Genomic DNA, 14,480 nt, shown 5'->3' on the forward strand with positions numbered 1-14,480 from the left:
CCCCGGCCCCCCGCCCCCCCCCCCCCCCCCCGCCCGCCCCCCCCCCCCGCCCCCCCCCCCCCCCCCCCCCCCCCCCCCCCCTAGGTATCTTAGGCATTTGGCACTATATACGGTTGATCAGCACGCAAGGATACCATCACAGCATTTCCAGTGTGAAGACAAAGGACTTACCACAAGCACTCTTGCTGAACAATCTTCTAGATGTGATCGGCGTAGAGGCATGGTACCTGGATCACAGGGCCGTTGAAGAAGTCCACTTTAATAAATTGGCACCTAGTACATAGCAGTCCAACAGTCATCGGGACGTACTATCCGTCTTCGTTGATCCTCGCCTGGTAAACCACAGGGCCAGAAAATGGAGGAGGTCTAGAAGACATAGCGGGCGACGGAAACGAGATCGGGGCAAGCAGCGCGATAGGACGTCGGTGGTGGTGTGTGGGCGACGCACGTGATTCCAGCGATGCGGACGGCGTTGTCGGCGTAGATGGATTAATAGGAGGGTAGTGGGAAGCAAGGCTTACGTTTTGTGTTTTGTTATGTTCGAGCGACTTCCTAGGAAGTCGCTCAGACGGACTGTCCTAGAAGGCGTATTAAAACCCGTTTTACAATAAACGGTTTTTATTTTTGTTTTTATGCACTTATGCTAAGTACGTGTATTGGAGATTATGCAGATTTTTGTTCGTATGGGGCTATGAAAAGCGGGTCTTGCTCAGGACAGGGCTCAGGCTCAGGCTAAAAGCGGCGTGGCTCAGGTTGCCTTCCCATTCCGGTTCGGGATGGTAAAACCTATCTCAGAGGTACTGCTACTGTACCTTAAGTTTAAGTTTGCTAGGTAACCTAGCTCGCCGGTAGTTCAGAGGCAATTAGTTGCTGAGGTACGATTTGTAAATGAAAACCCAACCAACGTCTGTTCGCAATACAATATTGAAATGATATGCCATCTCTTAACAAGTAGCAATAAGTTCTACATTTCCGAGGACATTGGTATAATTGTCTAGTTAAGGTAGGTAGGTCAATACGGCGTAACAAACTCGAAAACCGTTAATTTGCCACGCACAACTTCTAGTACAGCTAAGCACTAGGAGATAAATTGAGATTTATTCGAAACCGGGCCAGTTGCATTTTTACTGTGATTCTAACTCAATGAACGTTAGCAAATAGCCGTGGCTTTTTAAATTACGAAGTCGGGTCTTGAAACCCGTTCAACCATAGACAATACTTTTCAACAGCAGATGTAGTCCTGCCCTGTCTTCTCCGGGCGTCCAGCAATCGGTAGTGGAGGGTGGAGAAATTATCCCATTCGATTCGGGGTCCGGCTCTGTCCCAACTCGCGACACACACAACCCGCCCCTTTACCCCTGGTGCGGCGGAACGAACTTTCACTACTACGGTACGTGGTGTAGTGCTATGCTTGATTGACGGCTACCTATGCATACGGCACGAAAGTGGAGGGACGGTATTCTTGTCTACGTGCTATGCCTATGTGTTTTACTTACGAACACCAGGTCAATTGTAAAAGTTGGCGCGCTTGGCGTCCAAATCAGGACCGGGAACTTGTGAAAGAAGAAAGGATAAAAGAGTAAGGTAAAGCCAAAAGCAAAGGAGAGAGGAAAAGAGGATGCCATTAAAAAAAAGGAAATTAGTGCAGTGGTGATTTCTATGTCACGAAATGTCTATTCTTGCATGACAACCATATATTAATTAGAATGACGTTTATGCAAAGCTTATTTACCGAATGTAGGCTTGCTGGCTGAGGATTCCGAAACCATGTTGATAAATCGTAGTCGAGAAGGGGAAACTCTAGACTTAGAAAAGATAGATATAAATTTTTTGTCGATGGTGCGAATTAGGTGCCAACTAATGCTCGAGGCAAGATGAGATAGTACAATGCAGAACTCATGCAGTGATTTCTCCGTCAAACTACAAGAGATCGAGTTCTAAATCTATTCTGATATCAAATATCTTAATGACTATATTATTGATGCACACTGGTATGTAGAGGCCGAATATGCGCAACCAACAATGGCCCTCAATCAAAGCGTCCTCTGTAAACCCTGATCCTGCTTTTCATGTACAAGCCCCTGCTCGTGGCCATAGGATGTACATGTAACCGCCTTTCCCAAACGCCATGCCTTAGATCATCTGTTGTCAAAGCTGGGCCTAGAATAAACTCTTGACTCGAGCCTAGCTGCATCCCGTCCTACCATCACGAAGCCAATATTGTACACCATAAAAATAAACATGCTCAGGCTGTTCGTCAAGCGACATATTCTCTCCGGGTATCACGTCGCCACAATCGAGCCGTTGGCCCCTACAGGTGTGCTACCTGTGCCTTGCTGGGCTGACTCTACGAATCCAGGGCGCCACTTTTGCAAATATTTAGCAGCCGTGGGTCGCGCATCTTCGTACTCAGTCCAAATATCCTGGACCGTGTCGAGGGCAATGTCCCTAACTGGAGGGCGAAAAATGACAAGATAGTATAAACTCGTAAGGGCGAGGTTGACTAAACTCGGGTCGCGACATAGGAGCTTAACTCTCGCGAGTATTGAGACGGTGAGCTCAGGTAATTCGCTTAAAAAACGGGTCAGGACTTTGTCCTGCGAATGCAGATACGAGAAGAACCCATCAACTAAACGAAGCGTCCACTTTTCGTAGTTTGCAGGAGCATCATGTGGTTCATTAGGAGATGAAGAAAAGCGGTGCTGTACGCGCTCTTTATACCATTCCTCGGTCAGCCAAGTAACGGCCACATCGATACGTTTTCTGAAGTCTTCCATTACGTAGGCATACAACATTTCCCGTATACTGTCACTCATGCTAACAGTAGGTGCCGCAAGGGCGTTATGTTCATCTTTGACGGAAATACCATCGAGACCGGCAGTTGCGCGTGTAGCTAAACGGGTTATTACGGTTATCCACGAGTCGCGGTCATATGAGCTAGCTGCAAGTCTGTTTAAACCGGCCTTGGACTTCTTCGTAGTGGGGTCTTCGAGAGTTTGCATGGTACCAAAGACGCGTGCAATAGCACCTTGACCAACTCTCGCGGCTTGTTCTGGGTCTAATGGCGATGGTGGAGGAAGTTTAAAGGCTGGCAGCGCTAAGGCACCAAGCACTGGCGCCTGCAAATCTCGCCTCTCGTCTGAAGGTGACGAGTCAAGTTTATTCATAAGTTGTTCGGTATCTTCAGCAGCATAATAGTCTGGCTCGTAGTCATCGTCATCCTCTTCTATACCTAAAGGAGCAGTCTCAGGGTTCAGCGGTTGTTGATGAGCTTCTTGGAAAGCCGTGAAACGGGCTCGGACACCCTATTTATATATCAGTCTGGACTCATAGGAGTTTAGAGCATAATTACTTACATCAATGGCGCGTTGGAGGATTTCGGTGTCAAGTTGAGCAATAGTTCGCACACTAATTTTGGCAGCTAGTGGTGCTGGAATCGCATCGCTCACGTTGAAATTCTTCAACCCATCATTATTAGTGAATGTGAAGATCTGAGCCAATGTATTTTCTCCCGGCTTTAAGGGCGTGATTTCGATCTGGGGCTGACTAGACAGAGTTGCCATGCGTTGACGTTTCGCTTCACCGGCACTAGCCTGGTCAACCATTACGCGCTTTCGCCCATTTTCGTCGAAAATCTCAGCTCGTGACCGCGCGAGCCGCTCAACATGTTGTTGCATTCGACCTGCCAAAGGGTTGTGGACGTCCCTATTTAGATATGTTAACACTAGGAATGAATGATTAGGTTGGAAGAACTGACCGTCGATATAGATGCGTGAGCAACATCCTTGTTGTCTTTTCCATCGACTTCACTAGGACCTTGGTTTTAGGCGTTAATGGAGTGGTTGTCGCTAATCTTAAGGGATTGAAGTTGAATAATGTTGATATAATACGGGGAGATGTTTTTGGTCGTTGGCGAACTAGGATGGATAGAGTATTTAAAGTTGCATCAACCAACAATGGGTCGCTGGAGAAATGATGAAAGTGTCAGCCACAGTCTCTGTTGTGTAAATAAGGTGCAGTAAGAAAGAATGAAAGGAGTATACGCACCTAGTCTCATCCTCTAAAACACCCAGCATTCGATCCAGAAGCCCAGAAGCCTCAGCTTCCAATTGTTCACCATCTAGCACTGAGTGATTAGGGGGTACCATATTGCGGGAGATATCAAGCGGATCGCCGCGCTGTGATAGGGAGTTAGCGATGGCTCAACAGCAGCTTGAAATGGAACTCGTACTCTTGGCTCGGGGTTCACACTTGAGGTGTGTGCCAATACTACCCTTTGTACAAATTTGATGCAACATATCCGTACTGTTAGGGGAGCAGTATCCCAAATATCCCTTATTCTTGTTTTGATAGCTGTCATTTTCCCCCATGTAGGAAAATCGTAAGCATTGTTTATTCTAACAAAAACCTTGAGGTCAGCAATAGGCCCCTTCTTGAACAACAACAACAACAGCAGGCAACCTGGCAGGCCGATGAAAAACAATGGCGATAATGGTCAAAGAAAAGAGCTGCACACGAAGTCACAGACTAAGGTTGCGGCAAGGTCTACAGACAAGGCTACAATATGGAGCGATAAGGGGTACCTACATCCACCGCATAGCTAGCGGATATATGCTAGCTGCAGCTTGTATCACAGACCGCAAGACCAAAACATCCTGCTTAGGGTCCTCCACCAGTGACTTTAATGTGTCGAGAACTGTCAGGGCCAAAGTCTCCCTGCCACTGAGAGGGACGGCGGGAGTAGAAAACGCTTCAGCGAGAAAGTCGGCACCCCATCTCCGGAACTCGACATGGGAGGAGGGGCCAATAATAGGTATAGTAGCTTGAATGACCTGTGGATAATATGAAACATCCTTTAGGACCAGCTTCCGTGCGCCATCCAGTTGGCGTATCTGGTCGGCCACGGACAACTGAGGAGAGGTTGCCATGTTGACAGCATGCGCGGAACTAACTCAAGCTACGCTAGACAACCAACCTGAGGAGAGACAGGAAGGTCTGGAGGGAACTACGGATGGCAACAGGAGGTATACCCCGAACACATCAAAGCAGAGGTTGAGGTCTTTGTTACTGTTGGGGCGCTCGACGATGGGGGGGTAGAGATGGGAAAAACAAGGCAAGGGACAATGCGTTAATGCCAGCTGAGGCTGGGGGGTGGTTAGTCGATGTCGACTGTCGAGCAATTGGTGCTGACATGTACGGATATCAGGGCCGCTGGAAGCAGAGGCGTTTATGGTGAGTTAGACGAGGATGCGAACAAGATGAAGTCGTTGTAGTAAGGCTTGGTGGTTCTTCTGGTCTCTGCTTGGTGATGTCAGTTGGAGGCGTCTCTCAACCCACTACTACTGCGATTTGCGTCGCATGCACGCGTCTGTCGCATACATCATCGAGACTCACCAGTCACCGCAATATCGTCTTCTGTGGATGCATCTAAGCAAATTAAGGCCTCAATATGGTGTTAGTAGTCGGCAGGGCAGATGCCTTACGATTGGGAGTTGTTGGGAAGGAATGTAAAAGTTATCAAGAAAGAATTCAAGCCCATGACATGCTAAGTCAAGATTTGGACGCGAAGACATTGAGAGCTACTGCAGCCCAGGTACAGGTAGGTAGTACCTGCCTGTTTTCCTAGGTAGGACCTACTAAATGCCTACACAGGCATCTGATGATGTGCATACCTACCTAACCTTAGGTATCCAGTATGTAGGTAGGGAAGTAGGTACTGGGTACCTACGCTAGGCACATGAAGCTACCTAAATTAGGTAGCACTATGTACCTCACTTCAGTAAGTATGTACCTAGCGGGTCAAAAAGTACCTATGTACATAGCATAGCCAGCCTTACCAGCGGCTCTCCCAAGAAGGTTTGGAGGCTCGTTGCCGTTATTGCATGTTAAACTAACTACATACCCTCCAACAATTTACCACCGACCAGGCGAGAAGACATTCAAAATGCCATTTGGGTAATTCACGATTCTATGTCCTGTTAGCTCTGTTGCGTATCTCCCAAAAGCTAACACTGGCGCCTTGTCCTTAGATTTGGGAGCTCATCCTACTACGACCGCCAATTCCGCCAATCGCCCGCTCTCATCAGGGCCCGGAAACCATACCTCGTCAAGAATGCCGTCGTCGGTTCCGCCATTGCTGCCTTCACCATAGGCATTTGTAAGCCTTTGCCAACTCATTTTATTGCACACGTGCGCACAAGATGAAGTATATACGGACGGCTAATACGCCTTGTTAATTGGCTAGACATTTACACTATTCGAGCTATCGGCCAAGACGAGTTCGAAGACGTCAAGGTCCCCGACGCACCTGTGCAGTCATCTCAAAGATGATTTCATTCGCTAAGCAAAACTCACGCTGCAATACGACGCCATTCATCATGCGTAATATTAGGCGCATCTATCACTCTACAAAGCAGTGGCGGAGGTCCGGAGTCATTGTCTACGAGTGTGATTCAGAAGCAAATAGATGGTATCATAGGCCCAAAACCGAGCCCCCTAGCAAGTTGGCTCCCTTTCAAAACGCCACAGGGAGCTTGTGTATCTACATAAACGGCGACCAACATCGCACTGTACCATAAACAAGGTAAACCTGCCTTGTATCCATAATAAGCAACAAGAATGCACCCCAATCTTGCTCCCGACATAACTCCCCCGTGAGCAATTCAATCCTCAACGCCTATAGTCAATCACAGCTCACGGCGCTTCATACAAAATAGCAATGCACCTGGTATCATAAGGTATAATATGGTCGTCATCCGCTATGTATTCAATGCAAAATGCCTCCTTCCGCTAATTTCGGTTCCTCAATGCGACAGTCTATGAGGTCACAGCCGTGGCTCCGGAATAATTACGAGGATGATGGTTCTCGCTTGTATTAGGAGTCACCGCCCCCCTACCCAAAGTCCTCGTCTGCTCCAGTAAATTTGCTGCGCGTGTGACTTCAGGTGAAGTGGTTTGTTGCCTGGTTATGCCTTTTGACGGTTTGGCATGGCCGTTATAAGGTTGGGAATCTGAGGATATGGCGAACGGGTTCGGCTGGTTCGAGACTCGTCGAGGCTCGGCTGACGCGCCCGATAAGGCATTAAGCATATGTGGTTCATGTTGATTTGTGTGTTGTCGCTGCAAAAGATGTGCGTTTGAAGGATGATTTGGGTTGGCCCAAGGAGTTTGCTCAAGAAACTGTGCGCCGGCAGGTCCAAGTGCTTCTCCGAGGGGTACACCCCCATAATCAGCATATATTGGCCTTGGCAAAGCATGCCGTGGTGGGTGATGCCTATTTCTCTATTTCTCATACGTTAGCAACGAGTGGTTTATCGACCTTTGTGAGACACATCCAAAACTTACATTGATGGCGTCAAAATCGTCTTCTAGCTCTTGAGGGTTGGCGCCCTGCATGTCAGGAGCGGCGGGCATACCTTCGTATTTCGCAATACCCGCAAGGATTGAAACTTCTCTGTTGTACGAAAGAGCATCACGTAGGCGCTGGGAAGAATTTTTAGGAAAGCGAATACCGTATTCGGGGATATTGTTGGCGTTCTTTCTTCGTTCGTGTTGTATGTCATACCAGTGCTGACCAAGCTCTGCTAATATTCTTTCTCGCGATTCTCTTACTGCTTGGAAAAACTGGGAGTGTATTTGAGCTCGTCGTGCTACCGCCCATCTCTCTGAAGCTTCTATTTTGAGTTCAAGCTCGCGATCAGCTATGCGCAGCCTTTCATCTCTCCGCGCATCGACGCAGCGCATCATCGCGAGGTAATCTGGATGTGTTGGGTTATCGGACCGCAACATGGCTTCTTCCCTATTTAACTGCTCTAGCCGTTCCTCATAAAGCCTAAGGAAGGGTTAGCATTCTTCAACGAGGCGTGAAGGCTCGGATCTCACTTTTCTCTAAATGTCGCAAATCGCTTCTCAATCAAACTAAGTTGTTCGAAGGCAGCCCTTTTCCTTTCAACTATGGTAGTGGAGTCAGTGTCTCTGTCCAGGGAAATTGCCAGTGACCTTGCCATACGTTCTTCTTCATTTTTTGCGGCTGCTTCTGCCTCCTCATCTACGTCAACCTCCATATGCTCGTCTTCGCCGGTATGCGCTTCATCTTCTTCGGGAACTGTACCGTCCAACGATTCTCCGGTAGGCACACCCGCCTCAGCTGCTTCACTGGCATCTTTGAGCTTTTTTGAACTACTACGGGTGCTCTTTCTGGTATTAGGAAGATGATTTGATGGTGCTCGCTGAACAGGCTCATCCGGCTCTGGTTCTTCGTCACCCGCCGTCGTATCGACGGCCTCGTCAGCAGATTGCTCCCCACTATTCGTGTTCAGAGACGGGTCATCCTCATCTGCCATTACCGCCTCGCCATCAACTGGGACTTCACCTGCCTCAGGGATAGACGCAGCGCGTTTTCGTAGTGAGTGGTCAATCTCAGTAGCTTCGATGGGCAAAGACCGCTTGCGCTTCCTGCTCTCGGCTTCTTGCGTCGCAGCTGCTTCTGCTAGTATATCCAAGGTTGGCGAGGCTAGTTTCTTGGGGTGGTTTGTTGGTTGCGTAGGGGGGCTAGAGGCCATCGAGACATCGTCGTCGGACAAGGGCGTATCTTGATGCTCGCCGTCTCGGTGGGCCACATTGGCTTCTTGCCGCAACTTGCTCGGAGTGCGTTCGTACACCGCTGTGTCCGCTGGTTTGTCAAGGTCAACATCCTTATGCCGTATGGTCTGCTGGGGGGTGTCATAGAGACGTTCCGTTTCCGCTTCAGTATCGTTCGCGTCAGACTGATTGTCAGGGAAGCTGGAATCATCTTGCTCGTTGTTCGTTAGACGATCCTCGTCATGTAGATCGTCGGGATCCTCGTCTTTATCCTCGACATCGCTGAGGGGGCTAGACCCGTCGTCGTCTGAGAGCGGCTCGATCTGCGGGGGAGGAATCGAGAGAGGCGGAGGCGCCGTGTCGCCCGTCGCCATTGCGTGATTGAGAATGCAGAGGTTCCGCAAGTTTGACACAGACCGATAGAATGTGGTGGTTACAACTTCAAGGTAGAGTCATGAAGATGTTGGGTAGAATCGCGATGTGGGAGGCGTCAAGTGGTAGTAGCTTTTCGGAGAGTTTTGCAGGAGAAACAAGAGGTGAAATGAAGATGATGGGGACGCGGATGAGCTCAGAGATTCGGTTGTATTGAGCATGAGAAAAGATTTCGACCAATGTAGACTGTGTGATACGGTGTCGCGGAACAAATATATTCAGGGCTGGCCGAGCCAGTCCTTTCGAATGGTGCAAGTGAGCAGAAGAGAAGAGGAACCGGAGCGATCACGTTGCGCTCTTACTGAAGGAGAAGAAGACCTAACCAAAATCCGGCGCTGCTGCTGCGCGCCCCAATGACCCCAAGTCGCTAGGGACGGTTACGTTACGGCATTTGGCGGCCGAGAGCAGGAGCGCTGCTATCGATAAGGGCGGACGACTTTCCAGCAGCTGACCCGACAACTCAGTGCTGTACTGCCTACCTACTTGCAGCGAGTAGTTGCCAATGGCAGGCCAGTACTAGCCGAGCTAGCTGACCTACTAATAGTCCAGGGATAGCTGATGCTTGCCTGTATTGGGTAAAGCCGGCTCCGATAAGATAAAGAAAAATGGAAATCTGATAGCCTGTGCTCCACTGCGTTCTGTAAGGTTGTAGACATCTTAGATATCGTAGCTTTTTTTTTTCTAACAATACGCGAATGGTCTACAGACACGCGCCAATCGATAGAGCACCCAAAACCTGCAACGGATAAGCAATGGTGAAAATGTGAGGATATATTAGCTTCAAAAACAATGTTATCCTGGCTAATCAACTGACTTTTGTTGTAGAAAACCTGGCTTAGCAGCTCCGAGCACGGCTCTGGACCCCACTCTGAATGCTCTCTTCGCAAGCAGTGTATGTCTTATAGTGCAACAGACATTTCTCCCGGACTGACCACTTCACAGCTTGGCCCAGTAGTAGCGCCTTCGAAAGATCGCTATGCAGAGCTGCTACCAAAGAGAGAGCCACAAGCTACAGAGAAATCAGACGTTAGAGATTCCGCCACGACATCGAGTGACGAGCAAGACAACGAGTCCGATAATTCTTTGAGTGAATTTGAAGATGACGACGTTGACTTGGATGAGGTTGGAATAGAAGACGAAGAAGACGCGCGATCCGTCGAGAGCGAAGAACAGGCAGCTGAAGTAGAAAGCGCCCCCGCAGCCTCGCGAGCGCCACGCAAAGAGCGCAAAAGGAAACGAAGAGATGACCATGATGATCTGGAAGGCGCTTATTTACAGAAATTGGCTCAAGAGGACGAGAGGGCTGATCGCAAAGAAAAGCGCCTTAAGGGTGAGGCTGGGCAGGCAGTCGAGATCTCTGCCGCTACCGAAGCCGAGAAACTCGAGGCTGAAGAATCCTCCTCCGATGAGACGCCTTTAATTCACGAATCACTTCAGAAACCAGATGAACATGTCGATATCGAACTTGACAAAGCAAATCGAACCTTGTTTCTCGGCAATGTGTCGATTGAAGCCGTCACCTCTCCCAAGGCGAAAAAACTTCTAACGTCCCATCTTGAAACACCATTATCCGACCTCGACTCTTCAACAGGACCACATAAAATTGAATCTATTCGATTTCGCTCAACACCTTTTTCTACTGGCGCTAAGCCCAAACGTGCCGCTTTCATCACAAAGTCGGTCATGTCTGCTACTACTAAGTCTACGAACGCTTATGCGGTTTACTCAACCCCTTTAGCGTGTAGGTCTGCCCTCAAGGCCCTCAATGGATCTGTAATCTTAGATAGGCATTTAAGGGTAGATAGTGTTGCTCATCCGTCTGCTATCGACCATCGAAGATGTGTCTTTGTGGGGAATTTAGGCTTTGTGGATGACGAGACAGTGGTAAATACCAATGCCGATGGGGAAACTGTCACGAAGAAGAGGCACAAAGTTCCTGCTGATACAGAAGAAGGACTGTGGAGGATATTTGGAGAGCACGCGGGCCAAGTCGAGAGCGTCCGCGTACCTCGGGATGATAAGACTCGTGTCGGAAAGGGTTTTGCATATGTTCAATTCTATGATGGCAATGATGTTGAGTCTGCGCTTCTTCTAGACGGGAAGAAATTTCCGCCCATGCTACCGCGCGCCCTGCGAGTATCCCGAGCTAAGGATCCACGTAAGACGGCGTTGGCAATGGAACGAACTGCAAAGAGCGCGACCGGCACTGGCGCTAAGAGCAAGAATACGAAATACACGCCAAAAATTACCCCAGAACAGCAGTCGCGGGCAGGTCGTGCAGGAAGACTACTTGGTCGCTCTGCTGCAGTCAAGCATCAACGCGAACTCAAAGGTGACCGCCAAAAGCTTCGAGTGAGGAAAGACCAGCGTCAAGAGATTGACAATGGAATCAAACCCCCTGAACAATTTATTTTTGAAGGTCGCCGAGCCAGTGCGAGGGACGGCAAACCCAAAGATCTCAAGTTTGGCAAGACAAAAGGAAAGAAGGGTGCAATCAAAGGCAAGGCCAAGGGCCGAGGAGCTCGCAGAGCAGCCGAGTGGAGAAAAAGTAAGACGTCGTAGGTTAGATACTTTAATCATCTGGCTGTGTGATAGCTGTCCAGCTATATCTAATTTCATCTGGGTATGAGTGCATGGAAATGGTGAACCCTAAATGTAACGTTGTACCTCATCATTGTGGCCATTTATACCTAATCATTCACACTTATGCCGCGCCATCGACCTTGTTCTGTACAGCAAAGAACATCTTAGGGTAAACCAGGACAGAAGCTATATAACACCAAAAATGTATATATGTATCGATTTCATACGCCAACCCCTTGCAAACAATCTGGCCTTCCCGTATCTCACCACGCAATCTCCTTTTTTGGTTTACCTATTTTAAGATCACATCCCAACGAATCCGACAATGCCAGCAACAAGACTAACAAGCACGATATTGCCCGCGCCCCTGGATGCCGCATTCTGACCAACAGGCACCACACTAGTGCTCGCACCAGCAGGGGAGCTGGTCTGACTCACCAGTTCCTGAGACGCGGCCGCCGAGGAAGCCCCTGCCGACTCTGAAGCCTCACCAGCGGCCCCTGACGCAGTGGCGGTGGCCAATGTGTCCGTAAGCACCGTCGAGCCAGACGTAGCACCAGGAAGCGGCTGTAAACTGCCCTCCGAAGCCGTGGCGCCGGCCCCAGGGAGTTGCTGCAAGGCACCACTCGAAGCCGCGGCACCACCGCTGGCACCGGACCCGGAACCGGCGCCGATGCTGCTGCTGTTACCGAAGATAGCCGAAGCAGTAGCGGTCGCAAATGTTGTGGGCAGGGCGACGAGCGAACCCGAAGCGACTGCGGATCCAGGGAGGGTTTGGAGAAGGGCGCTGCTTGATTCCTCGACTGCCGCGGCGCTGGACGTCACGCCAGCTTCCAGACCCGCTGTGGCGGAGGCATTGGCGAATATGGCGGAGGTTGCAAGGGGTGTCTCCTCGGATAGTAGTGCTGCTGTCGTCGTGGAGGCGGAAAGATCTGCCCCTGCGCCGATAGTCTCGAAGCCGCCGATGGTGGCACTCGTTGCTGCTGTGGATGTAGCCTCGACGACCTCAGACAATGAAGATGTTGCTACGTCGGACGCGGTCTCAGTAGCATCGAGCAGTGCAGACGACTCTGAGGTAATAGAGGTGACGAACGCAGAGGTGGAAGCGATCTCCGTTCCTACGTCCACGCCGGCACCGATCGTCTGAAAGCCGGCGATCGAAGTTGCCGTGGCCGTGTTTAATTCCGCGGCGCTGCTCGATCCCGCAATAGTGCTCACGTCTGCTGCCGTAGTGCTTGCACCTGGCAAAGGAACAAGCTCCACAGCTGAAGTCGTTTCCACGCCAGCCATGGGGTTAAGCAGCGGGATGGCAGTACTGGAGGCGATGACCTGAGTGGATTCCTTTGCGTTTCTTGTGTTAGCTGGGTTCTTTGAACTAGACAACCGAAATTTTTACCTCTGATGCCGTTTCTTCCGGTGCCGTGGATATTTCAACCACAGCAGAAGTTTCGGCAGCGGCAGTCGTCTCCAGAGCAGCCGACGTCTCAACGGCTATTGCAGTACTCTGAACGACAGACGCCGTGGTAGCTCCTGGGAGAGGCTGTAGTTCACCAGTCGTGATTTGTCCACCCGGCAATGCTACGAGACCACCCTCTGCACTCCCAGTATCCCCTTGCTGTACCTCGCCGCCAGCATTATTTCCCCTTTCCGAGGACTCTTCCTGGCCTGCCTTGTTATTGGCACCTTGCCGCTCACTTCCAGAGAATTCCTGTTGCGATGTCCGAGTTAAGCCGTCGAATCTTCGTTGAAGGATCTGTGTGCCAGAATTTCCAGCAGGCACAGCATACACACTGCTTGCCAATAGTACCGCTACTGCAGTAGCGAAATTTGGGCGCCTCATAATGTTGAGAGGAAAAAAAAAAAAACTAGATACGTATGGATGTATGCGTGCTCTAGTTTCGGCCTTGCTTGACCGAGATTAAGATAGGAAATACCTGGTAGCTTTGGTATAGAAGCACCGTGGCCAACTGAAGCGTAATGGGTATATAAGACTAAGTATACGCGTCGAGAAATGAAAGGAATTTGAGTACGCGTAGAGAACGTAGGACTAGTGACTGCTCAACAAGTTGTAAATGCTGACCGGCAGACCAATATGAAAATCAGGGTAAAGGATTTTGCAAAATCGACTATACTTCAATAGAGCGACTCGCGCAAGAAACGAATATTAGAAATAAAGTGTCCAGCAACTAGATAGAGGGTCAAGGGAAGAGAGAAGGAAAGGGAAAGAAAGGCAGCCTAAGCGGAGGCAGAAGAGATGAACATCACAATCCGGGGATGACAAGACACGGCAAAAGCGGCCTGACGCCCCTGGGCTGGCGATCAGGTTTTATGAAATCCAATGGTCATTTGACATCACCTTATTCTGGTTGTTTGTTGTCGCCATAGCGCCCCCTCATATGAAGGAACTACCGTCTCGACCGTCTCTCTCACTCGTCGCTGTCCGTGATCTGCGGCGAAGGGGACCTTAGAGCTTCAAGCATCGTTCCACTGCATGCCAATGCGTGGCTATTATGACGGCTTACTTAATAAAAGTTTGATAATTTTCGCCGACCCCAGACTATTGGACGAAATGGGACGGCATAGTATGAGGAGACCATGCTCATCGGTGCTCGAGGATCTACCTACACTTCAATATTAGAAGAGGGTGTGATTAATAAGGCACTGATGTGTCACACCCTCCTGCCATCCAAACATCAAGTATATAAGATCCCAGGACACACTGGCACAGAGTTTCCGAATGAACACTGTGCTAAAAAGGGGGGGGGGGGGGGGGGGGGGGAAAAACCAACGGCAATGTAAAACGTAAGATGGAAATAACAACGCGCAGTGTAAAGAAACCTTTTTTAAAAATAATAAGGGGTTAGATTTAAAAAAAAAAAAAAGGA

At 49.6% G+C, this 14,480-nt stretch overlaps 5 protein-coding genes across 5 annotated transcripts; 2 read left to right on the plus strand and 3 right to left on the minus strand.

The window, feature by feature from the left end:
* Positions 1-1,832: 1,832 nt before the first annotated feature.
* Positions 1,833-5,658, minus strand: F5B22DRAFT_587938 (mRNA cleavage and polyadenylation specificity factor complex subunit). The gene is made up of 7 exons (XM_047973636.1): positions 5,395-5,658; positions 4,588-5,298; positions 4,232-4,397; positions 4,048-4,178; positions 3,758-3,964; positions 3,357-3,705; positions 1,833-3,305 (listed from the first exon to the last, which is right to left on the minus strand). The coding sequence occupies exons 2-7, from the start codon at positions 4,926-4,928 to the stop codon at positions 2,283-2,285; spliced, it is 2,217 nt and encodes a 738-aa protein (XP_047835197.1). The 5' UTR covers positions 4,929-5,298; positions 5,395-5,658; the 3' UTR covers positions 1,833-2,282.
* Positions 5,659-5,944: 286 nt separating this feature from the next.
* Positions 5,945-6,330, plus strand: F5B22DRAFT_641995 (uncharacterized protein; the record flags this gene model as incomplete). The annotated part of the gene is made up of 3 exons (XM_047978061.1): positions 5,945-5,955; positions 6,030-6,157; positions 6,245-6,330. 3 exons carry the CDS (start codon positions 5,945-5,947, stop codon positions 6,328-6,330), a joined length of 225 nt encoding a protein of 74 aa, XP_047835198.1.
* A 400-nt stretch (positions 6,331-6,730) lies between these two features.
* On the minus strand, positions 6,731-9,062 carry F5B22DRAFT_256034 (uncharacterized protein). The gene is made up of 4 exons (XM_047970043.1): positions 8,009-9,062; positions 7,882-7,951; positions 7,345-7,831; positions 6,731-7,281 (listed from the first exon to the last, which is right to left on the minus strand). Exons 1-4 carry the CDS (start codon positions 8,952-8,954, stop codon positions 6,817-6,819), a joined length of 1,968 nt encoding a protein of 655 aa, XP_047835199.1. The 5' UTR covers positions 8,955-9,062; the 3' UTR covers positions 6,731-6,816.
* A 505-nt stretch (positions 9,063-9,567) lies between these two features.
* F5B22DRAFT_256051 (uncharacterized protein) lies at positions 9,568-11,736 on the plus strand. Its single transcript, XM_047970044.1, has 3 exons — positions 9,568-9,775; positions 9,838-9,904; positions 9,955-11,736. Exons 1-3 carry the CDS (start codon positions 9,765-9,767, stop codon positions 11,572-11,574), a joined length of 1,698 nt encoding a protein of 565 aa, XP_047835200.1. The 5' UTR covers positions 9,568-9,764; the 3' UTR covers positions 11,575-11,736.
* F5B22DRAFT_256121 (uncharacterized protein) lies at positions 11,737-13,812 on the minus strand. Its single transcript, XM_047970045.1, has 2 exons — positions 12,992-13,812; positions 11,737-12,936 (listed from the first exon to the last, which is right to left on the minus strand). The coding sequence occupies exons 1-2, from the start codon at positions 13,433-13,435 to the stop codon at positions 11,899-11,901; spliced, it is 1,482 nt and encodes a 493-aa protein (XP_047835201.1). The 5' UTR covers positions 13,436-13,812; the 3' UTR covers positions 11,737-11,898.
* Between the last annotated feature and the right edge of the window lie 668 nt (positions 13,813-14,480).

Source organism: Xylaria bambusicola (genome assembly GCF_022495145.1).
Source record: "Xylaria bambusicola strain CBS 139988 unplaced genomic scaffold F5B22scaffold_3, whole genome shotgun sequence".
Classification (NCBI taxonomy): Eukaryota; Fungi; Ascomycota; class Sordariomycetes; order Xylariales; family Xylariaceae; genus Xylaria; species Xylaria bambusicola.